Genomic DNA, 26,984 nt, shown 5'->3' on the forward strand with positions numbered 1-26,984 from the left:
TCCATGGCTGAGGCTGGTGGTGGTGGTGTCATGGAGTGGTGGATCCATCCTGCCTTGAATCCATGGCTCAGGCTGGTGGTGGTGGTGTCATGGTGTGGGGGATCCATCCTGCCTTGTATCCATGGCTCAGGCTGGTGGTGGTGGTGTCTCGGTGTGGGGGATCCATCCTGCCTTGAATCCATGGCTCAGGCTGGTGGTGGTGGTGTCATGGAGTGGTGGATCCATCCTGCCTTGTACCCATGGCTCAGGCTGGTGGTGGTGGTGTCATGGTGTGGGGGAGACTTTCTTGGCACTACCAAGGTGTACCTAATAAAGTGGCCGGTGAGTGTGACTCCTATATAATAATAATTCACAGGGCATGGCTGCCAGCTTAGACACGCCATCACAGAGGTGACTACAGCAAGGAACACAACTTGTGAGTAAAAGTGCAAAGAGGAAAATAAAGTGGCCAGTGAGTGTAATTATAAAAAAATATTAATGTGCAAAATTTTACATTTACTGAATGCAATAAATAATATTCCTGAGAAAAGAAAGGTCAGCTATGTGAAAAAAACAAACAAACACACACACCACCATACACCCCCTTTAATGACAGGATTACTCTAGGCTCCCATCGTCACAGTGGATCTCATCATTTCATTTTCATGGACAATTCACAGGAAGAATTTATTTAGACAGTACCAGCCTTGGGCACATTACTTCCACTTCCTGTACTCACCAGCAGAGGGCAGTCACAGCCAGGCGTTTGGCTTTATCGTACTGAAACCTCCATAGCGGCAGAAGCGTTCCTTCTTGTTCCCGGAACTCGTCAGCGACATCCTCAAAGTACTTGAAGTCTGAAGATACAAGAGACGATGTTAATAGAGCGATGTCACTTCAGCAGCTTCTGCACAACCCCACAAACTACAAATCCCAGCATCCCCGCTGGTTTACACTTTCAGTTGGGGGATGGTAAAAACATGCGATTGAGTTTTATTTTTTTAAATAACAAGCATGTTTTACTTACCTGCTCTGTGCAAAACAGAATTGCACAGAGTGTCCCTGATCCTCCTCTTTTGGGGTCCCCTGCCGGTGCTCCTGGCTCCACCTCTTCTTGGCGTGCCGCCATTTATTATTTATTATTTTATTTATTTCAGGTACTTATATAGCGCCATCAATTTACGCAGCGCTTTACATATATATTGTACATTCCCATCAGTTCCTGACCCCCTGATCACATCTATGTGGCCATGCGGGCCACGTTTTGCACGGGTACGAGAGCCCGTTCATTTGAATGGACTCCTGTGCCCTGTGACACGCAGAGAAGTCCCGGCACTTCTTTGGAAAAGGCACCCGAGGTTCCCAGTGTGGTTGCGTTTTCTAGTGTGGGCGGCCCTCGAGTGTACGCCTCTCGAGTGTTACCCTAGGTTCACATCTGTGCGGGTGGTGCCGCGGGCACATTAGAAGTAATGGCACCCGCCCGCAGGTCTGCATTTCTCTGTGCGGGTCCACAGCGGCACCACCCACACAGATGTGAACCTAGGGTAACCCTCAAGGGGCGTACAATCTAAGGTCCCCAACTCACATTCATACATATACATACTAGGACCAATGTAGACAGGAGCCGATTCACCTACCAGCATGTCTTTGGAGTGTGGGAGGAAGCCAGAGTACCCGGAGGAAACCCACAAGCAGCACATGCAAACTCCAGGCAAGTGGTGCCGTAGTTGGGATTTGAACCAGCAACCCTAGTCCCGCCAGGCAGAAGTGCTAACCATTAAGTCACTGTGTGACACCGTAGGATGCCTCTTTCTATGGTGGCACACCTGCTGGCTCGATCCTGAGCTGCACTGCCTGCATCCATAGACACACACAGCACGGCCAGGCCCCGCCCCCTGCTCCCTCATCACAGGATCTGACTGACAGCAGCAGGAACCAGAAGCCTGTGAGGGCGGGCAAAGCCTCTACAAATGGGTACAACGCTGGATCGAGTGAGGAAAGTATAAGGAGGGGTAGGAGGGCAGCAATACAGGTACTGGAGCATTTTTATACCTTGATTCAGGGGCACACAGGGGCGTATACATGCCATGTGTGACGGGAGTGTCTTTGGATGGGGGGCCCATGGAACACAGCCCCCTTTGGAGAGGTGGGGAGACCCCTGTCTCAGCTCCCCATATACCTCTTATGTGTAAGTCACCCTGTGCCTGTTAGGGGTACAGGGTGATCTGTCCTAATATTGGGGTGGGGGGTTGTTCATTGTTTACTGCCATGTGGTGTATCCCATTGTTCTATTGTGTGTCTTGCTTGGGAGCAAACTATTATGGGATGTATGTGTTTGTGTATTGGCTTGGTGGGGGGTGTCTGCTGATGTGTCTCATGTTGCTAGATTTGGTTTGCCCCGCCCTGTGTCCATATGCAGTGAGGGGGGGTTGTTCCCTTGGATGTATATATCTCGTGTCTGTGGTAAAAGCAGTCTTATTTCCTGGTTTTACTTCAAGTGGTGTCCGTAGATCTGTGCCCGTGGATCTGTGTCCGTGGATCTGTGTTCGGACAGGGAAGCGGGAGTCTAACGGAAATACCCTCGAGCAGTCGGGGTCCGGTTCCGTAACACCATGTGCATGACAAAAACTAACCTCTGCCATGTCTGGCATGCAGTACTGCCCACGGAATGCAACCCATCTGTCTGAACAAGGGCCACGCTGCAACCACCCCACAACCATCTACAGCGTGCACAATTGCAGTGTGGTAGTGCAGGGTTTAAGGAGTCAAAACAGGCATTATGTTGCCTTCCCACCACTTGTCAACACCCTCTGGATAATGATGTACTGTGGATCACTCTTCGGAGGGCACTGCAAGTGTAAACAAGTCCTTCATGTCTTTGAAGCACCCTAAACATTGATCATATTGGGAGCCCTGGCACCAAGAAAACTACTCTGAAAGCTTCACAAATGCCTTGGCTGTTCACACTGCTGTTATGGAGTGTGAGGTCCGTGTGTATGAAGTCCACTTGGTAGTTACAAATAATAGAACATTGGCTGGACGCGTTCCAGTTTAGGTTTAAACAGGCTCTTTGGTTTTGGGTGTGTTTTTCAAAAATATGATATGAATTGCATTCATCAAAAGAAATTGTCAGAAATTGCAGGATTGGGAAGAAGCTAAACCTGCAGGACATCTGTACTTTCAGCTTAATTGTCCCCATAGGATGATCATATGCAGAGGGTTCCTCATATGGTGACTTGCAATCACTAATCCGGCTGTGGGATACCCAAGCAGAACTCTATAGTCTCTGAGGTCTCCTCCTACTATGGTGACCTGCATCTACCATCCTGACCATGGGGTATCCAAGAAGATCTCTATAGTTACTGAGGGATCACTATGGTGACCTGCATCTACCATCCTGACCATGGGGTATCCAAGAAGATCTCTATAGTTACTGAGGGATCCTCCTACTATGGTGACCTACATCTACCATCCTGACCATGGGGTATCCAAGAAGATCTCTATAGTTACTGAGGGATCACTATGGTGACCTGCATCTACCATCCTGACCATGGGGTATCCAAGAAGATCTCTATAGTTACTGAGGGATCACTATGGTGACCTTCATCTACCATCCTGACCATGGGGTATCCCAGAAGATCTCTATAGTTACTGAGGGATCACTATGGTGACCTGCATCTACCATCCTGACCATGGGGTATCCAAGAAGATCTCTATAGTTACTGAGGGATCACTATGGTGACCTGCATCTACCATCCTGACCATGGGGTATCTCAGAAGATCTCTATAGTTACTGAGGGATCCTCCTACTATGGTGACCTGCATCTACCATGCTGACCATGGGGTATCTCAGAAGATCTCTTATAGTTACTGAGGGATCACTATGGTGACCTACATCTACCATCCTGACCATGGGGTATCCAAGAAGATCTCTATAGTTACTGAGGGATCACTATGGTGACCTGCATCTACCATCCTGACCATGGGGTATCCAAGAAGATCTCTATAGTTACTGAGGGATCACTATGGTGACCTGCATCTACCATCCTGACCATGGGGTATCCAAGAAGATCTCTATAGTTACTGAGGGATCACTATGATGACCTGCATCTACCATCCTGACCATGGGGTATCTCAGAAGATCTCTATAGTTACTGAGGGATCCTCCTACTATGGTGACCTGCATCTACCATCCTGACCATGGGGTATCCCAGAAGATCTCTATAGTTACTGATGCCTCCTCCTTCTATGGTTACCTGCATCTACCATCCTGACCATGGGGTATCCAAGAAGATCTCTATAGTTACTGAGGCCTCCTCCTACTATGGTGACCTGCATCTACCATCCTGACCATGGGGTATCCCAGAAGATCTCTATAGTTACTGAGGGATCCTCCTACTATGGTGACCTGCATCTACCATCCTGACCATGGGGTATCCAAGAAGATCTCTATAGTTACTGATGCCTCCTCCTTCTATGGTGACCTGCATCTACCATCCTGACCATGGGGTATCCAAGAAGATCTCTATAGTTACTGAGGCCTCCTCCTACTATGGTGACCTGCATCTACCATCCTGACCATGGGGTATCCAAGAAGATCTCTATAGTTACTGAGGGATCCTCCTACTATGGTGTTCTGCATGTACCACCCTGGCCATGGGATATCCAAAAAGATCTCTATAGTTCCTGGGGCCTCCACATCACATGGTGAGCTGCATTTAGCGCCCTGCCCATTGGAATAACAAGCATATCTCCATAGTCCCTGAGGCCTCCCACTTTTATGGTAACCCGCATCTACCTTCCTGGCCATGGGATACCAAAGATCCCTAAAGTTCCTGAGTTTCCTCCTCCTTATATGGTGACCTGCATCTACTATTCAGGACATAGGATACCCAAGCATAAATTTATAGTCCCTCACACTTCATCACATAGTGACCTGTAACTACCATCCTGACTATGGAATACCTGAGAAGATCTCCATAGTCTCTGAGGCCCCCTCCTTATATGGTGACCTGTATGTACCATCCTAGCCATGGGATACCCAAGAAGGTTTCTAAAGTTCCTGAGGTTTCCTCCTCATCATATGGTGACCTGCATCTAACATCCTGGCTACAGGATACCCAAGCATATATCTCTATCATTTCAGAGGCCTCCTCATCATCATATGGTGACCTGCATGTACTCTCCTGGCCATAGGATACCTGAGGAGATCTCTACAGTCCCTGAGATGTCCTCCTCATATGGTGACCTGCATGTACCCTCCTGGCCATAGGATACCTGAGGAGATCTCTACAGTCCCTGAGATGTCCTCCTCATATGGTGACCTGCATGTACCATCCTGGCCATAAGATACCTGAGGAGATCTCTACATACCCTGAGATGTCCTCCTCATATGGTGACCTGCATGTACCCTCCTGGCCATAGGATACCTGAGGAGATCTCTACAATCCCTGAGATGTCCTCCTCATATGGTGACCTGCATGTACCCTCCTGGCCATAGGATACCTGAAGAGATCTCTACAATCCCTGAGATGTCCTCCTCATATGGTGACCTGCATGTACCCTCTTGGCCATAGGATACCTGAGGAGATCTCTACAGTCTCTGAGATGTCCTCCTCATATGGTGACCTGCATGTACCCTCCTGGCCATAGGATACCTGAAGAGATCTCTACAATCCCTGAGATGTCCTCCTCATATGGTGACCTGCATGTACCCTCTTGGCCATAGGATACCTGAGGAGATCTCTACAGTCTCTGAGATGTCCTCCTCATATGGTGACCTGCATGTACCCTCCCGGCCATAGGATACCTGAGGAGATCTCTACAGTCTCTGAGATGTCCTCCTCATATGGTGACCTGCATGTACCCTCCCGGCCATAGGATACCTGAGGAGATCTCTACAGTCCCTGAGATGTCCACCTCATATGGTAACCTGCATGTACCCTCCTGGCCATAGGATACCTGAGGAGATCTCTACAATCCCTGAGATGTCCTCCTCAAATGGTGACCTGCATGTACCCTCCCGGCCATAGGATACCTGAGGAGATCTCTACAGTCTCTGAGATGTCCTCCTCATATGGTGACCTGCATGTACCCTCTTGGCCATAGGATACCTGAGGAGATCTCTACAGTCCCTGAGATGTCCTCCTCATATGGTGACCTGCATGTACCCTCCCGGCCATAGGATACCTGAGGAGATCTCTACAGTCCCTGAGATGTCCTCCTCATATGGTGACCTGCATGTACCCTCCCGGCCATAGGATACCTGAAGAGATCTCTACAATCCCTGAGATGTCCTCCTCATATGGTGACCTGCATGTACCCTCTTGGCCATAGGATACCTGAGGAGATCTCTACAGTCTCTGAGATGTCCTCCTCATATGGTGACCTGCATGTACCCTCCCGGCCATAGGATACCTGAGGAGATCTCTACAGTCTCTGAGATGTCCTCCTCATATGGTGACCTGCATGTACCCTCCCGGCCATAGGATACCTGAGGAGATCTCTACAGTCTCTGAGATGTCCTCCTCATATGGTGACCTGCATGTACCCTCCTGGTCAGAGGATATCCAAGCAGATCTCTATAGTCCCTGAAGCCTCCTCTCTATGTATGTGAACAATACCTTGTGTGATGTCATCAAATGTGTTCTGGTTCACCATCCTCTCCATGATCTTACTAGACTTCGCAACTTTGCTGATGTCATCGCTCTGCGCCAAAAAATGAAAAATGATCAGAATCATCCTACATATTCTAAACTCAAACTGTATAAAGGCAGAAGACCTCGCAATGAACAGATGGAAAGAGAACACTAAAGAGAACCTGTCAGCACTATATACTACACATAGGCAATTTAGGGCCTTTCCTCCTCTGTACCCACTCTGGGTGTGCTCAGTAAACAGATACCGAGAGGAACTCAGCACTTCACCCCTGATATCCCACAACTGTGTGCACCTCCATGACATTGTGAAACAGGACTGTATGTTCTGCTGACAGGTCTATTTTAGGTAAATTAGGCACAGCAGGTGTACAGACCTGGGAACTCAGCACAGGGATGGTGAGAACCCCTCATAATGGGCACAGAGGGTGTACAGACCCGGGAACTCAGCACAGGGATGGTGTGAACCCCTCATAATGGGCACAGCGGGTGTACAGACCTGGGAACTCAGCACAGGGATGGTGTGAACCCCTCATAATGGGCACAGCAGGTGTACAGACCTGGGAACTCAGCACAGGGATGGTGAGAACCCCTCATAATGGGCACAGAGGGTGTACAGACCCGGGAACCCAGCACAGGGATGGTGGGAACCCCTCATAATGGGCACAGAGGGTGTACAGACCGGGGAACTCAGCACAGGGATGGTGGGAACCCCTCAAAATAAACACAGACAGTGTACAGACCCGGGGACTCAGCACAGGGATGGTGGGAACCCCTCATAATGGGCACAGCGGGTGTACAGACCCAGGAACTCAGCACAGGGATGGTGGGAACCCCTCATAATGGACACAGCGGGTGTACAGACCCGGGAACTCAGCACAGGGATGGTGTGAACCCCTCATAACGGGCACAGCGGGTGTACAGACCCGGGAACTCAGCACAGGGATGGTGTGAACCCCTCATAACGGGCACAGCGGGTGTGCAGACCTAGGAACTCAGCACAGGGATGGTGGGAACCCCTCATAATGGGCACAGTGGGTGTGCAGAGCAGGAACTCAGCACAGGGATGGTGGGAACCCCTCATAATGGGCACAGCGGGTGTACAGACCCGGGAACTCAGCACAGGGTTGCTGTGAGCCCCTCATAATGGGCACAGACGGTGTGCAGAGCCGGGAACTAAGCACAGGGATGGTGGGAACCCCTCATAATGGGCACAGCGGGTGTACAGAGCAAGAACTCAGCACAGGGATGGTGGGAACCCCTCATAATGGGCACAGCTGGTGTACAGACCCAGGAACTCAGCACGGGGATGGTGGGAACCCCTCATAATGGGCACAGACGGTGTGCAGAGCAGGAAGTCAGCACAGTAATGGTGGAAACGATGGACACAGCATGATACCTACCTGAGATTCGGCAGTGGGCAGTTTCCTCCTGGAATTGGTTTCCTCCTCTTTCTTGCCCGCCGGTGCCTTTTGCTTCTCTTTCATCTTCTCCTGTTTCTGTAATTCCTCTACATAGGCGTCATAGATTTCCCACTACAATAGAGAAAGTCACATGATTTCCCGTGCCGCCCTTCATCCAACCAATCCCTGACCAGGAGTACGAAGGTTTGTGATCTATGACAGGGCCGGACTGACCATTCGAGCACTGCCCGAGGGCCCGGGGTCAGTAGGGGGCCCCATGAGATGCCCCTGGTACCTTTTTCATAGGCTTTTTTGAGTTTGGGCAAGGACACAGGGGCCCCATGACCCCCTATTGCCCGGGGGCCCCATGAGTTGTCAGTCCGCCCCTGATCTATGATAATCAGTGATCAGGGAACGCCAATCTGGAAACTTTTTTCAGGTTTTGGAATTCTTTATTGTTCTGTTCAGCCTCATGTCAGATCCTCCAACGAGGAGCGCAGTGCAGACCACCAAATCTCATCCCAAATCTCGGAGAGGAACGGTGCCCTCGGCTGGCCATACACAGGCAGATTTTCAGCAGAATGCCGACAGAGACTTGACAAATGTCATTGGACAGAACTTCAACATTTGCTTCCCAAGTCATGGTAAATGCTAATTTTTTCAACCACTTGAGCTCTTTGCTATTTAGCACTGCACTACTGGTAATTGCATGGTCATGCAACACTGTACACAAATGACATTTATATTTTTTTTCACAAAAATATAGCTTTTTTGGTGGTATTTGATCACCACTGGGTTTTTAATTTTTTATTAACCACTTCCCGTCCGGCCCATCCATGTATATAAACGGCCGGACGGGAGCAGTGCAGGAGCGGGTTGCCGTTCATAAACGGCGCCCGCCATTTTGGACTGTGCGCGCTCCCTGGGAGCACGCGACACCTTGCGGAGCCGGATCTAAAAGTCTGGTATTGGTAAGACTGGCTTCTGAATTCTTTATTAACCTCTTCCGGCCCGTCCCTTGTAGATAAACGGCCAGACGGGAGCGCTGCCGATGCGGGTGGACGTTTCTAAACGTCACCCCGCACCCATTGCCTGTGCGCGCTCCCTGTCCTCCGGACACAGTGGAACACCAATCGCTGTATGGGACCTCTGTGTGAGGTCCCAACCATGTGATCACTGATTGGCCAATCAGTGATCATCTGAATCCTTCATTAACCTCTTCCCATCCAGCCCTTGTAGATAAACAGCCAGGCGGGAGCGCTGCTGATGGGGGTGGACATTTCTAAACGTCACCCCCAGGGGCGGACTGACCATTTGGAAACTGTCCAAGGGCCCGGGGTCAGTAGGGGGCCCCATGAGATACACCTGATACCTTTTTCATAGGCTTTTTAGAGTTTGGGCAAGGACACAGGGGCCCCATGAGTTGTCAGTCCGCCCCTGGTCACCCCGCATCCATTGCCTTCCGGTCCGGCCCATGTCGATAAACGGCCAGACGGGAACGATGTCGATGCGGGTGGACGTTTCTAAACGTCACCCCGCACCCATTGCCTGTGCACGCTCCCTGCCCTCCGGACACAATGGAACACAGATCGCTGTACGGGACCTCTGTGTGAGGTCCCAACCATGTGATCACTGATTGGCCAATTAGTGATCACATGCAGAGTAGTAAGTAAGATGTCACTTCTGACATAATTGCTTACTACGTGTGAAATCTGTGAATGATCACAGAGATCACATGGTACAGAGCTATTCACAACAGCCTTGTACCATGTGACAAGCTGTGACCAATCACAGCTCACACAGTAGTTCTCAATGGCTGCAAGAATGCAGCCAGGGAGAAGGAGAAATTATTGCTTTTACAGCCTTTATGGATGTAAAAGCAATCAGTGTAAAAAAAAAATCTTCATCACCCCCCACAAGTAGTACAGTGTCACCATGGTGAAGAAGAATAGGAAGGGCGACCAGTGAAATCATTGACTTCATGAAGACTATGCTAGGTCCAAAGTTCTGCTGATTCCTGTGGAAATGACAGTTTCATTAATGCTGGATATGACAGGCAGATCTCTTCTCCTGCTGCAACTGAGAGTTCCGTCTCTCATCCAGTTCAGGGAGTGTGGTTTAAAAAAAAAATAACCACAGTTTACTATGCTTGGGGTATGAATGAACACAGTGAGTGAATCGTACTGTTCACTCATTGTGTTCATTTCGGCAAAGAAAGGGGCTGGTAAATGTGACATATTTACTGGACCTTTCCCACACTCACCATCCTGCAGGATCCTATTGTGTGCTTGCAGCTGCCGGTGGGAAGAAAACGAGGAAACTCAGCAACACTGTGGGGGTGGGGGGCCTGGAACCGATCCCCTGTATGAGTCTCTCTGCAGCAGAGAGTGTGATATGCACTCCTGACCACTGCACTCTGTGCGATATGCACTCCTGACCACTGCACTCTGTGCGATATGCACTCCTGACCACTGCACTCTGTGCGATATGCACTCCTGACCACTGCACTCTGTGCGATATGCACTCCTGACCACTGCACTCTGTGCGATATGCACTCCTGATCACTGCACTCTGTGCGATATGCACTCCTGACCACTGCACTCTGTGCGATATGCACTCCTGACCACTGCACTCTGTGCGATATGCACTCCTGACCACTGCACTCTGTGCGATATGCACTCTTGACCACTGCACTCTGTGCGATATGCACTCCTGATCACTGCACTCTGTGCGATATGCACTCCTGACCACTGCACTCTGTGCGATATGCACTCCTGACCACTGCACTCTGTGCGATATGCACTCCTGATCACTGCACTCTGTGCGATATGCACTCTTGACCACTGCTCTCTGTGCGCTATGCACTCCTGACCACTGCTCTCTGTGCGCTATGCACTCCTGACCACTGCTCTCTGTGCGCTATGCACTCCTGACCACTGCTCTCTGTGCGCTATGCACTCCTGATCACTGCACTCTGTGCGATATGCACTCTTGACCACTGCACTCTGTGCGATATGCACTCCTGACCACTGCTCTCTGCGCGCTATGCACTCCTGACCACTGCACTCTGTGCGATATGCACTCCTGACCACTGCTTTCTGTACGATATGCACTCCTGACCACTGCACTCTGTGCGATACGTGCTCCTGACCACTTACCTTTGCTCCAGCGGTCCTATCCCTCGAGAGGTTTTTACCTTTTGATACATTTTAATACTGCTGCAGTCTCTTTACAGCCTGTCCCTGTCTACATTCACTACAGTGATAACAGGATGCATGTGTTTTTTCACAGGACCTTTTTTTCTAAATAAATAAAAAGGGGAGCTTCTGCGTGCAGCTGTGCTATAAAACACTTCACCTACTTTATAATAATAATGGCACAGAGAATAAAGGTACCTGGTTTGCAGTGGAGGAGAAGGTGGCCCTTGGAGGCGGCTCTGTCTGAGACGCTCGCTCCTAGAACATGAATACAGTGAGATGTGTGAGATGAACATCGTATCAACATGATCATATGAATCCGCCGCCATTCCCGGGACTCACCCGCAGGGGGTTGTTAATGCTCTGGGACGCTCTCTCGCTGAAATTGAACTGGTTGGTCAGTTTTCTCTCCTTCTTGTTCCTGGATGATATTTCTTCACCTTCTGTCCATTCTTCACTTGTCTGGGGACACAACCACAGCATACACCAATTAAATCCCTGATTGCACCAAATCTGACCTCACGCTGCTATCCTTACCTTTTTCTCAAAGGGAAGGAATTTGTTTTTTTATTTATTTATTTTTTTTTTTTATTATAGCAATGTGAGCTCCGGAAGGTTTTACACCCCTTCATGCCCAGGCCATTTTTTCCCCTATACCGCAGTACACTACTTTACCTGGTAATTGCGCGGTTATGCAGTGCTGTACCCAAGCAAAATTTATATAATTTTTTTCACGCAAATAGAGCTTTCTTTTGGTGGTATATCATCACCACTGTTTTTTCTATTTTTTTTTATAAATGAAAAAATAAATTAACATTTTGTAAAAAAAAATATTTTTAATTTCTACTATAAAACATATCCAATAAAATTAAGAAAAAAAAATCAAATCTCTTCATAAATTTTGTCCAAAATGTATTCTGCTACATGTCTTTGATAAAAAAAATAAATAAAAAAAATCTCGATAAATGTATATTGATTGGTTTACGTGAATAGCGTCTACAAACTAAAGTATATACAGTTGTGTTCAAAATATTAGCAGTCAGACATCACTAACTGGATCAATCACTGTTTTTGGTGGAAATGATATTTCTACATGGCAGATAATTTCCTAGCAGGTGTAGTAGAGTAATAGAAATCCAACAGACCCAACAGTCATGACATGCATGCTGCTGATTCTGTGTCATTGAATCACTCATTGAAAGGGGCGTGTTCACAATAATAGCCGTGTGGAGTTCTATTAGTGAGGTCATTCATTCTTTGAAAAAGAGGTGGCAATTATTGCCCTTATTTAAGGAAGGAAGGCAGCAAATGTTGTACATGCTGGTTACAGTGCATTTCTCTCTGAAATTCTGAGGAAAATGGGTCGTTCCAGACATTGTTCAGAAGAACAGCGTACCTTGATTAAAAAAGTTGATTGGAGAGGGGAAAACATATAAAGAAGTGCAGAAAATGATCGGCTGCTCAGCTATAATGATGGCAAATGCTTTAAAATGGCAACCAAAGCCTTAAAGACGTGGAAGAAAGCGAAAAACTACCATTGGAATGGATAGAAGAATAGCCAAAATGGCGCGGACTCAGCCAACAATCAGCTCCAGGAAGATGAAAGAAGGTGTGACGTTCCCTGTGAGGACTGTTACAATTAGAAGACGCCGATGTGAAGCCAAGCTATCTGCAAGAAGTCCCCGCAAAGTCCCACTGTTGGAGAAAAGACGTGTTGAAGAGGTTACAATCTGCCAAAGAGCACATTGACCGGCCTAAAGAGAAATGGCGCAACATTTTGTGGACTGATGAAAGTAAGATTGTTCTTTTTGGGTCTAGTGGGCGGAGACACTTTGTCAGATGACCCCCAAACACTGAATTCAAGCCACAGTACACTGTGAAGACCGTGAAGCATGGTGGTGCAATCATCATGATATGGGGATGTTTCTCATACTATGGTGTTGGGCCTATTTATCGCATACCAGGGATCATGGATCAGTTTGAATACATCAGAATACTTGAAGAGGTCATGCTGCCTTATGCTGAAGAGGAAATGCCCTTGAAATGGGTGTTCCAACAAGACAACGACCCCAAACACACCAGTAAACGTCCAACATCTTGGTTCCAGACCAACAAGATGGACGTTATGGAGTGGCCAGCCCAATCCCCGGATCTTCATCCAATAGAAAACTTGTGGGGTGACATCAAAAATGCCGTTTCTGAGGCAAAACCAAGAAATAGAGAAGAACTGTGGAATGTGGTCCAATCATCCTGGGCTGGAATACCTGATCACAGGGGCCAGAAGTTGGGTGACTCCATGCAACACAGATGTACAGCAGTTCTCAGAAACAGTGCGACTACAACCAAATATTCATGAAGTCATTCAAAGGAAAGCAAAATCTTCAAACATTTCTCAGTTTATATAGTGAATGTTTGAGTTTGTAAAGAAGAATACAAACACTGCCATTTTGTTGAACCGTCTAATATTCACTTTTCTTCCATTTTTTTTAGAGGAACAACACAAATTTGATATATATTTCTTCATGTTTTGATTTGGAATAGAATGTGTCGTGTTCCCAATGCATTTGTGTGGATGGAAATAAAAGCTATTAGAAGGATTTTCAGCTTCATTCACTTTTTTCAACACACTGCTATTATTTTGAACACAACTATATACTGGAATTTTTATTTATTATTTTTTTTTATACTGCTAATGGTGGTGATAAGCAGCTTTAATAATGGGACTGTGATAGGGCGTTAGGCAATCTGACACTAACTAACGGTGGGAGGAACTCAACAACTGCCATTGACTTTACCAGTGACACTAATACAGTGATCAGTGATAATACTATTCACTGTCATTGTACTTATGACACTGGCTGGGAAGGGGTTAACATCTAGGGCAACCAAGGGGTAAATGTGTGCCTAACAACGTGTAATATGTGTAAAGTGTGCTGCTTTTACGAATAGATCTCTCTTTCTCATCCCTGCATTGCAGGGATGAAAAACACAGAGATCTTTCCCTCTGTACAGAGCCTTGTGTGGGACTGGCAACACAGGGCTCTGGGCTGTGATTGTACACAGCGGATCAGCAGGTCCTAGCCATGAATCATTGGCAGGGACTTGCTGACAGGCCCCCACATGCGCACACCCGATACCCGAGGCAGCGACGTATGGGTATGTTGCTTTACCTACCATGGCCACCCCTCTGCAGTACATCGCAGGCGGGCATTAAATGGCTAAGTACCTTTCACCTTTATGCAAAGTGTAGTGAAACAGTCACAAAACTTAACACTGGTGCATAAAAAAGCAAGCACGCAACAAACGTGCATAGGGTGCACACATGATCGTCCTCCGAAGTGAAAGGACCCTGGCCCTGATCCCCAAGGACGATGGGCTCCTGCTATGGCCTGGAATACTCATGGCCCACTTGGTCAAAACCAGGTGGACCTCTTTCTTTAGGAGACCTGCCGAAGCAAGGCCATTCCAAGTACTAGGTGGGGCTCCCCAGAAGGGAGACCCCATGGGAGGGGAAAAGCCTGAACAAGAACCCATGTGCCCTCCCCCCCAAGATGTTCACAGCAAGTCCGAGGACCTACACCCTACTAAATTGGGGGTGCATATGTGCTATGCAAAAAGTGCAAGTGACACACGGCAAATAAAACAGGGGAGGGGGAAGAGGATAAGTGCTTCAAAGATGTGTGCAATACAATGGAGGGCCTTTTGGCCAGAATAAAAGAAGTCCTCCAGTCCAAGCCAAAAAGGCCCAGGCAGGTAAGAAAAGAGCGTGCAACGTTGCAGTGGCCTCAGTGCCAAAAAACACATAGCGAGGTCCCCCACCGTGAGAATTGACCTTTATGTAATGAGTTACATTAACATAACACCATCGAAGGGCACCCAGCACTTAGTAAGAGCTGATGGCCCATCCTGGCCACTCACACCTCTACGACTAAGCCTAACTGAGGCTAAATGCTTCTGAGAGGTGTGGCTACAGGAGATGACTGTGTGGAAAGCCAGCTTGGTCGAATATATTACATATATGTATATGGGCAGCCCTCATACTAGGTACAAGCTGTACTGGGCCCAGGTCCCATCAGCCAAGCCCAGCAGTGGCTGCCTATGGGTGTCTAATCTGTTACCAACGTCTCTGCAGACACTAGTACGGTCGATTTTAGAGATTGGTGACTCGTTGGTCTTGTGAGCATTCTGCAGGAAGCATAGAGAAACAGACCTGGGCAATAGCATGGGCATGGCTAATGACGGCTGATTGATGTCACCACCCACTCCCACACAACTGTCACTGATATATTCTTCTGAGCAAGATCAACAGGCCCAAAAAACCCATAAAACTAGCTTTGGATAAAATGCAAACAGCAAATCGAGAGCTGTGACTCATACCAACCAATAGAAATGATGATTCAAGACTCTGGAATTTGGTTGCCATGGGTATTTTTCCTAATCGATAAGCCGGATATGTGAAGACCTGAGACAAGCATTGTGATAGGTGCACAGTGCAGCTGCTCAGTCACCATGAAGGATCAGTACCAGCCAGGTCCACCCTCTATTCAAAGGAAAGGATCAGCACTGGGTCCACCCCCCATTCAAGGGAAGGATCAGCACTAGGTCCACCCCCCCATTTAAGGGAAGATCAGTACCAGGTCTACCCCCCCCATTGAACAGAAGGATGAGCACTGGGTCCACTTCCCCCCATTCAAGGAAAGGCTCAGCACTGGATCCAACCCGCATTCAAGGGAAGAATCAGCACTGGGTCCACCCCCCATTCAAGGGAAGGATCAGCACCAGGTTAAACTCCCCTTCAAGAGTAGGATCAAAACCAGGTCCACCCCCCATCCAAGGGAAGGATCAGCATCAGGTCCACCCCCCCATTGAACAGAAGGAACAGCACTGGGTCTACCCCCCATTCAAGGGAAGGCTCAGTACTAGGTCCAACCCACATTCAAGGGAAGGATCAGCATCAGGTCCACCCTACCACTCAAGGGAAGGATCAGCACTGGGTCCACCCCCACCCCCCCCCATTCAAGGGAAGGATCAACACCAAGTCCTCCCCCCATTCAAAAGAAGGATCAGCACTGGGTTCACCTCCCATTCAAGGGAAGGGTCAGCACTGGGCCCACCCCCCCACCATTCAAGGGAATAATCAGCATCAGGTCCACCCCCCCCCCCCCATTCAAGGGAATAATCAGCATCAGGTCCACCCCACCACTCAAAGGAAGGATCAGCACTGGGTCCACCCCACCATTCAAGGGAAGGATCAGCACTGGGTCCACCCCACCATTCAAGGGAAGAATCAGCACTGGGTCCACCCCACCATTTAAGGGAAGGATCAGCACTAGGTCCACCCCCCCATTCAAGGGAAAGGTCAACACCAAGTCCACCCCCCCCCCCATTCAAGGGAAAGATCAACACCAAGTCCACCCCCAATTCAAGAGAAGGATCAGCACTGAGTCCACCCCACCATTCAAGGGAAGGGTCAGCACTGGGTCCACCCCCCTTTCAAGGGAAGGATCAGCGCCGGGTCCCCTCCTCATTCAAGGGAAGGATCAGCCCCGTGTCTACCCACTATTTGAGGGAAAGATCACCACGGGTCCAACCTGCATTCAAGCGAAGGATCAGCACCGGGTCTAACCCATTCAATCGAAGGATGAGCACTTTTGTCCACCCCTCATTCAGGGGAAGTATCAGTACCAGGAAGGCCCCATGCCCTGGTACAGCACAACCAGCATGGATGTATGACCAGTACCTGAGCGTCAGACTTCCCATCTGTGTCTTTGTCTCCTGGCTCTGTAGATTCGCTGGTCTGAGTCTCTGCAGAACACAAAGAAAAGGAAGAGAGTTACACTCAGAGAAGTAAGATCAGAAGAGAGCAGTCTCAGCTAGGTAAGCTCTGCGCTCTCACACGGCATGCCGCTGTCACAGAGGGGGACCCGAAGCTGCAGTTTCCTCTCTAATAACCATTTATTGAAAGTAACACCAACACATGTGGTAGGAATACATCTCACAAGTGGTTGTGATCATCGCCAGGGTAGTCGGCTCTCTTCTTCCTTTCATTCTTTCTGCTCCGGTATATAATTTGAATAACAGAAACTGTAATATTATTGTATGCAAAACTGCGGGCCCGCTTGCCTACATCGGGGGTGTCTGAGATGTTTCTGTATAGGGAAACCTTTAAGGGCAGAAACGGCTTGTAGGGGCCAGTTACAAAAACTGAGCTCAAGTAATACTAACCAGTGGCTTTGAGAATGATTAACCACTTAGGTACCGGCCTGTAATGACAATTACTCCGCAACAATGTAGTCAAATAAGTTTTATATCATTTTTTGTAGACAGATGGAGCTTTTTTTTGTTGGTACCTAAAACGATTGTAAAGTAATATTTTTTTAAATAACAAACATGTTATATTTACCTGCTCTGTGCAATGGTTCTGAACAGAGCAGCTCCAATCCTCCTCTTCTCCAGTCACCCACCGGAACTCTTGACTCCTCCTATTCTCCATGTGCCATCATAGGAAGGATCAGCACTGGGTCCACCCCTCATTCAAGGGAAGGATCAGCACTGGGTCCACCCCTCATTCAATGAAAGGATGAACACTGTGTCCACCCCTCTCCAGTCACCCACCGAAACTCTTGACTCCTCCAATTCTCCATGTGCCATCATAGGAAGGATCAGCATCAGGTCCACCCCTCATTCAAGGGAAGGATCAGCACTGGGTCCACCCCTCATTCAATGAAAGGATGAACACTGTGTCCACCCCTCTCCAGTCACCCACCGAAACTCTTGACTCCTCCAATTCTCCATGTGCCATCATAGGAAGGATCAGCATCAGGTCCACCCCTCATTCAAGGGAAGGATCAGCACTGGGTCCACCCCTCATTCAATGAAAGGATGAACACTGTGTCCACCCCTCTCCAGTCACCCACCGGAACTCTTGACTCCTCCTATTCTCCATGTGCCATCATAGGAAGGATCAGCATCAGGTCCACCCCTCATTCAATGAAAGGATGAACACTGTGTCCACCCCTCTCCAGTCACCCACCGAAACTCTTGACTCCTCCAATTCTCCATGTGCCATCATAGGAAGGATCAGCATCAGGTCCACCCCTCATTCAATGAAAGGATGAACACTGTGTCCACCCCTCTCCAGTCACCCACCGGAACTCTTGACTCCTCCTATTCTCAATGTGCCATCATAGGAAGCCACATCGAATCACAGGTGTGTGCACGGGGGTGTGCCGGATGTGCCTGAGCACACCCAAATCATCCCGAGCGCATTATTATTTCACAACTGAATGCTGCTCCGTGGCGGCTTTGACCCAGCCTGTGTCATCATTTTACAACAGAAGGAACAGCTGCAGAGTCCCCGTCCTTACCATTAAATGTGTTTAAGCTTGGATCCAGAAACTATCCCCTCCCCCCCAACCCTGGTCTCCACCACAGCAATCAGCGGTGTTGTTCCTTGCCAGTATGAAGAAGTGCTCTGCCTGCTCCGCCTCATCATCCTCCTCTGTCCCGCCCCCAGCTCCGCCCCCTCCATACACGCTCAGTGCACTGTAAAGTCCAGTGGCTGCTGTAGAAGAATTGGTACTGTTGGAGGCAGGGGCGGACTGGGTCAGGAGGCAATTGCTTCCCTGGCTGCTCTGATGCCACTGTGGGGGCCCCAACGGACGGGAGAGGAGAGAGAGAGCTGGTTCTGCTCCTCCTCCTCCTGTGTCTGCTCTGCCCACACTCCCCAACAATGTTGTGCCCCAGAGAAGGAGATGTGTGGGTGGGAAGTTTGAAACCCAGCAGTCAGAAGAGGGAAAGTGCAGCCCGTCGATCCATCCAACCACTGTGAGTGAAGTCTCTTCCCTCCCTCCCTCCCTCCCGCCTCCCGGTGAGTACTCTGATACAAAGGAAGCTTCCTTCCTTCCTTCCTATTTGTTTCTCTTCTTCCTCTCTCACTCTCATCTTAATATTCTTTTGTACATTTATTTATATGGCCAGCCACAGGCAGATCAAAATTCGTCCGGTTCAACAGGAACCAGCCTTTTTCAATCCGTTTATAGGCAGGCTGGATGCATTGAAGTCCATCGACAGTACAACCAGCCTGTCGGGCTCTTTTGGTGCGATAACTGTCTGTGATTATAGCTGCCAGCAGTGATCATTGTATTCTGATGGTGAGGAAACCTCCCACTGTCACAAGACAATAGAGCAGCAGCAGGGATTCCCCCATCCAGTGATTTTCTTTCCTTCTACTTGTGGTGGAAGAAAAGCAAATTGTGTAAATCTATGAGCTGCATAGGAGTGTGTGTCTCTATATGTATGTATACACACACCGCTCAAAAACATTAAAGGAAGACATTGTAATCAGAGTCTAGCATCCTGGGATATGGATCTGGTCAGGTAAGTAGCAGAGGGGGTTGTTCACCAGTCTTAGATGCTTTGGTGTTAATGAAATTAACAACAGGTGCACTAGATGGGCAACAATGAGACAACCCCCAAAACAGGAATAGTTTTGCAGGTGGAGGACACTGATATTTTTTTCCCTACTCATCTTTCCTGACTGTTTCTCACTAGTTTTGCATTTGGCTAGGGTCAGTGTCACTACTGGTAGCATGAGGCCATACCTGGACCCTACAGAGGTTGCACAGGCAGTCCAACTCCTCCAGGATGGCACATCAATACGTACCATTGCCAGAAGGTTTGCTGTGTCTCCCAGCACAGTCTCAAGAGCATGGAGGAGATTCCAGGAGACAAGAGCATGGAGGAGATTCCAGGAGACAGGCAGTTCCTCTAGGAGAGCTGGACAGGGCTGTAGAAGGTCTTTAACCCATCAGCAGGACCGGTATCTGCTCCTTTGTGCAAGGAGGAACAGGATGAGCCCTGCCAGAGCCCTACAAAATGACCTCCAGCAGGCCACTGGTGTGAATGTCTCTGACCAAACAATCAGAAACAGACTTCATGAGGGTGGCCCGAGGGCCCGACGTCCTCTAGTGGGCCCTGTGCTCACTGCCCGGCACCATAGAGCTGGATTGGCATTTGCCATTGAACACCAGAATTGGCAGGTCCACCACTGGCACCCTGTGCTTTTCACAGATGAGAGCAGGTTCCCCCTGAGTACATGTGACAGACATGAAAGGGTCTGGGGAAGCCGTGGAGAACGTTCTGCTGCCTGTAACATGGTTCAGTATGACCGTTTTGGTGGTGGGTCAGTGATGGTCTGGAGAGGCATCTCCATGGAGGGACACACAGACCTCTACAGGCTAGACAATGGCACCTTAACTGGCATTACAATGCCCGGCCTCATGTGGGGAGAGTATGCAGGCAGTTCCTGGAGGATGAAGGAATTGATACCACTGAATGGCCCCCACACTCGCCTGACCTAATTCCAATAGAACCCCTCTGGGATGTCATGTTTCGGTCCATCCGACGCCGCCAGGTTGCACCTCAGACTGTCCAGGAGCTCAGTGACACCCTGGTCCAGATCTGGGAGGAAATCCCCCAGGACACCATCCGTGGTCTCATTAGGACCCTCTCCCGACATTGTCAGGCATGCACACAAGCACGTGGGGGCCACACAGACTACTGAGGGCCATTCTGGGTTGCTGCAATGACATTTCAGCACAATGGACTCGCCTGCTGCATCATTTCTTCTCTTTGATTTTTGGGGTGTCTTTGAATTCAGTCCTCTGTAGGTCGATCATTTCCATTTCCATCAAACGATGGGGCGTCCTTACGTTCCTCACCCATCCCCCGTCCATGTCAGGATAGAGATCCAGCAGATTTTTCCCCATTGAGATCTGATGGGTTTTCAAAGTGTTTAATTTTTTTGAGCCGTGTATATATATATATATATATATATATATATATACACACACACACACAGCTTTGGGGTGCACACACCTATGCGTCTAATAAGTGGAATATGTATGGGCTCTGCCATTGACACACACACACACACAGTGTGGCTTGGCCTAGCCCCCCCCCCCCCTTGTCACAAGATTTGATTGACAGCAACAGGAGCCAATGGCTCCCTCATCTCTCACCGAGTCCAGTGAGGAGGGAGAGAGAGCCGTGCTGCTGCTCTTCGGCACAGGGCTGGATCAGGATCAGGATTTGGTAAGTATATGGGGGGGGGGAAGCTGACAATAGAGTTTTTGTGCATTAAAACCTTCAGCCTTTACAACCACATGAATAACCATTGGGTTTTTTATGTTTTACTATGAAAATACCAAAAATGTGGAAAAAAACAGTTTTACATTACTTTCTGTTAAAATATACTGTAAATGACATAGCATAGACATGGGTAAGTACATGGAAGGGCGGGGGATGGGGCAGTATATGGTGTTAGTTCACCTTTTCTTTTTTTTTGGCAAAGCTGAACTAACACTTTAAATGTATTTGCAAATGCATACAGTGTGTCTTACAGTTCCCGTAAAGCAAAGCTCAGACTGGGGGCTGCAGAAGCAGCACACGGAGCCAATCAGTTGTACTGAAATGCTGATAGGAGGAGAGAGCAGAGTGTCAGGGAGATTAGTTCTTCAGTCTGCTGCTTCTCCTTTCACTGTCCAGCTACAGGCTGTGAGTAAATGTTTTTTACTGCGCTAGACCTGGCTGTGCTGTGTGGCAGAGCTGTTTAAATCTCAGGACTGGATGGACAGAAAGAACAATTATTTCTCAGATGAAACAACTCTTATATGTATTTCATCTGTGTATTTAAATGTTTGCCTGGAGTTCCGCTTTAACTTGGCTTACAGGCAGGAGAAATCAAACATTCAAAGCACAGCACGTTTCCTGTTAAGCCTTCCTATGACACACCAGAGCTGCCAAGCATGAAAGTAGCCCAACACTGGCCAAAATGGCTCCCGCAAGTCACCTCTCACCTTCAATGACTCCCAACCTCGCCCTCTGCCGCCGAGCTTCGTCCGAGTCTTTGTGTAACATGTTTCCATCCAGGGAGAAGTGTACAGCCAGCTGGTCCACGATGCTGATGGGTCTGTAGGCCCGTTCCTGGACACAGACAACATGGACTGTTATGATGGCTCAGAGAACACACATGGAGGGGCGCAGACAACATGGACTGTTATTATGGCTCAGAGAACACGCATGGAGGGGCGCAGACAACATGGACTGTTATGATGGCTCAGAGAACACACATGGAGGGACACAGACAACATGGACTGTTATGATGGCTCAGAGAACACACATGGAGGGACACAGACAACATGGACTGTTATGACGGCTCAGAGAACACACATGGAGGGGCACAGACAACATGGACTGTTATGATGACTCAGAGAACACACATGGAGGGACACAGGCAACATGGACTGTTATGATGACTCAGAGAACACACATGGAGGGACACAGACAACATGGACTGTTATTATGGCTCAGAGAACACACATGGAGGGACACAGACAACATGGACTGTTATGACGGCTCAGAGAACACACATGGAGGGGCACAGACAACATGGACTGGCATGATGGCTCAGAGAACACACATGGAGGGACACAGACAACATGGACTGTTATGATGGCTCAGAGAACACACATGGAGGGACACAGACAACATGGACTGTTATTATGGCTCAGAGAACACACATGGAGGGACACAGACAACATGGACTGTTATGACGGCTCAGAGAACACACATGGAGGGGCACAGACAACATGGACTGTTATGATGACTCAGAGAACACACATGGAGGGACACAGACAACATGGACTGTTATGATGACTCAGAGAACACACATGGAGGGACACAGGCAACATGGACTGTTATGATGGCTCAGAGAACACACATGGAGGGACACAGGCAACATGGACTGTTATGATGGCTCAGAGAACACACATGGAGGGACACAGACAACATGGACTGTTATGATGGCTCAGAGAACACACATGGAGGGACACAGACAACATGGACTGTTATGATGGCTCAGAGAACACACATGGAGGGACACAGACAACATGGACTGTTATTATGGCTCAGAGAACACACATGGAGGGACACAGACAACATGGACTGTTATGATGGCTCAGAGAACACACATGGAGGGGCACAGACAACATGGACTGGCATGATGGCTCAGAGAACACACATGGAGGGACACAGACAACATGGACTGTTATGATGGCTCAGAGAACACACATGGAGGGACACAGACAACATGGACTGTTATTATGGCTCAGAGAACACACATGGAGGGACACAGACAACATGGACTGTTATTATGGCTCAGAGAACACACATGGAGGGGCACAGACAACATGGACTGTTATGATGACTCAGAGAACACACATGGAGGGACACAGGCAACATGGACTGTTATGATGGCTCAGAGAACACACATGGAGGGACACAGACAACATGGACTGTTATGATGGCTCAGAGAACACACATGGAGGGACACAGACAACATGGACTGTTATGATGGCTCAGAGAACACACATGGAGGGACACAGACAACATGGACTGTCAGAGACGGTCAGAGACTGCAGACATACTACAGGAGACGGTCAGAGACTGCAGACATACTACAGGAGACGGTCAGAGACTGCAGACATACTACAGGAGACGGTCAGAGACTGCAGACATACTACAGGAGACGGTCAGAGACTGCAGACATACTACAGGAGACGGTCAGAGACTGCAGACATACTACAGGAGACGGTCAGAGACTGCAGACATACTACAGGAGACGGTCAGACTACAGGTATACTGCAGAAGATGGTCAGGGACTGCAGACATACTACAGGAGATGGTCAGAGACTACAGACATACTACAGGAGATGGTCAGAGATTGCAGACATAGTACAGAAGATGGTCAGGGACTGCAGACATACTACAGGAGATGGTCAGAGATTGCAGACATAGTACAGGAGATGGTCAGAGACTGCAGACATACTACAGGAGATGGTCAGAGATTGCAGACATAGTACAGGAGATGGTCAGAGACTGCAGGCATACTACAGGAGATGGTCAGAGACTGCAGACATACTACAGGAGATGGTCAGAGACTGCAGACATTGTACAGCAGACGGTCAGAGACTACAGGTATACTGCAGAAGATGGTCAGGGACTGCAGACATACTACAGGAGACGGTCAGAGACTGGAGACATAATACAGGAGATGGTCAGAGACTGCAGACATAATACAGGAGATGGTCAGAGACTGCAGACATACTACAGGAGATGGTCAGAGACTGCAGACATACTACAGGAGATGGTCAGAGACTGCAGACATACTACAGGAGATGGTCAGAGACTGCAGACATACTACAGGAGATGGTCAGAGACTGCAGACATACTACAGGAGACGGTCAGAGACTGCAGACATACTACAGGAGATGGTCTGAGACTGCAGACATACTACAGGAGATGATCAGAAACTGCAGACATAATGGTCAGAGACTGCAGACATAATACAGGAGATGGTCAGAGACTACAGGTATACTGCAGGAGACAGTCAGAGACTGCAGACATAGTACAGGAGACGGTCAGAGACTGCAGACATAGTACAGGAGACGGTCAGAGACTGCAGACATAGTACAGGAGACGGTCAGAGACTGCAGACATAGTACAGGAGACGATCAGAGACTGCAGACATAGTACAGGAGACGGTCAGAGACTGCAGACATAGTACAGGAGACGGTCAGAGACTGCAGACATAGTACAGGAGATGGTCAGAGATTGCAGACACAGTACAGGAGATGGTCAGAGACTGCAGACATAGTACAGGAGATGGTCAGAGACTGCAGACACATTACAGGAGATGGTCAGAGACTGAAGACATAGTACAGGAGATGGTCAGAGATTGCAGACACAGTACAGGAGATGGTCAGAGACTGCAGACACAGTACAGGAGATGGTCAGAGACTACAGGTATACTGCAGGAGACGGTCAGAAACTAAAGAAATACTACAAGAGATGGTCATGGATTGAAAATATGCTATAGGAGATGGTCTGAGATTGCATACCTGCTGCAGAAAATGGTCAGAGACTGTGAAACATGCTTTAGCCGTTATTGGTGATTAGGGATGGGCTTCATATTTGAATCAAACCTAAGTTTGACTTGAACATAGGGCCATTTGTGTGTTCAGTGAACACACGAACGGTATGGGCGTTCAGCGGGCTATTTGCCTGCCACGCCCCACAATGCATTTGGCCCTGACAGTGCATTGTGATTGGTCGAAGCAATGCACCTGACCACAGGCCAGGTGCAATGCTTTGACCAATTACAGCACGTGATGACATCACGGGGGAGTGGGGATGAACCCCGCCCCTCGTAACGTCATGAAACTATATAATAACATTGCGAGCGGAGGGTTTTTGTTTTCCGGGTAGCTGTAGTGGCGGGCATCATGAATAACGTTGGATCTACTTCGGGGGACATTTTTTAAAATTTTTATTTTTAATAAAGGACTTGTGAAAGACCGTCTCCTTTCCTTTTTTTACACTACACTTTTTATGAATGGGTGGCGGTACCATGTACCCCATACTCATTCACATGGGGGGGGATCTGGGCAATGCCGACAATTCTGTTGACATTCAGTTATCAGCGGAGAACCCCACTGACAGCTGAAACATGAATGAATGTCTCACTACTAAAATAAACGTGACGTCATCATAGAACTCAAGGCGGATTGTAGTCACTGAGCGGGATCTGACCACATACTCAGATGCAGGAAGATACCGTTCAGTATATTGTTCAGTTCGTGTTCGAAGTTCGCAGTCGAACATTCTGTAGACCGTGATCCAAACAGGGGGGTGTTCGGCCCATCAATGCTGGTGACTGGGAACATGGAATCCTGACTTCACTCATGTTTGTTCCATAATGAAGAAAGACCTCTTTCCTCTGTGTGGAAGCAGTGGGATCTCTCCGAAGGCCTTTAGTTCTGCTATCAGCAAAGCTCATGCTCTAGGCCAGGGGTGGGCAACTGTGGCCCTCCAGCTGTTGGTGAACTACAAGTCCCATCATGCCTTTGGGAGTCATGCTTGTAACTGTCAGTTTTGCAATGCCTCATGGGACTTGTAGTTCTACAACAGCTAGAGGTCCACAGTTGCCCACCCCTGGCCTATGCTGATTGGAGAGTTGCAAATCTGACTTATTAGGAGCGTGTCGGACCTCTGCAGAGGGACCGCTGCCTCTACACAATGACATCAGACATTAATATATATATTTATTTATTGCAGGTACTTATATAGCGCCGTCAATTTCCGTTACATATATATTGTACATTCACATCAGTCCCTAACTCTCAAGGGGCGTACAATCTAAGATCCCTAACCCTCAAGGGGCGTACAATCTAAGGTCCCTAACCCTCAAGGGGAGTACAATCTAAGGTCCCTAACCCTCAAGGGGCGTACAATCTAAGGTCCCTAACCCTCAAGGGGCGTACAATCTAAGGTCCCTAACTCACATTCATACATACACATACTAGGGACAATTTAGACAGGATCCAATTAACCTACCAGCATGTCTTTGGAGTGTGGGAGAAAACCGGAGTACCCGGAGGAAACCCACGCAGGCACAGGGAAAACATGCAAACTCCAGACGGGTGGTGCCATGGCTGGGATTCGAACCAACGACCCGAGTACTGCCAGGTGGAAGTGCTAACCATTTAGCCACTGTGCTGCCATAATGAAAAAGTGTGTCTGTGAGGTAGGTGCTCCTGGGTACTCACCTTAAAACTGTACCTCACAATGTTCTGGGGGGCATGAGGGTTGTTTGCAGTCAGGATCCGAGTGAATTCCTCCTTAAGTTC

General features: G+C 48.6%; 1 protein-coding gene across 1 annotated transcript; it reads right to left on the reverse strand.

The window, feature by feature from the left end:
- Window positions 1–714: 714 nt before the first annotated feature.
- Window positions 715–26,984, reverse strand: LOC149436270 (dynein intermediate chain 2, ciliary-like; the record flags this gene model as incomplete). The annotated part of the gene is made up of 8 exons (XM_089661790.1): window positions 715–836; window positions 6,603–6,687; window positions 8,039–8,170; window positions 11,434–11,493; window positions 11,578–11,697; window positions 16,976–17,040; window positions 22,095–22,221; window positions 26,904–26,984. Coding segments are annotated over 8 exons (792 nt in total), but the record flags the coding sequence as incomplete, so codon positions are not given.

Source organism: Staurois parvus, unplaced genomic scaffold (genome assembly GCF_062004578.1).
Source record: "Staurois parvus isolate SC_StPar_1 unplaced genomic scaffold, SC_StPar_1.0 ptg001385l, whole genome shotgun sequence".
Classification (NCBI taxonomy): Eukaryota; Metazoa; Chordata; class Amphibia; order Anura; family Ranidae; genus Staurois; species Staurois parvus.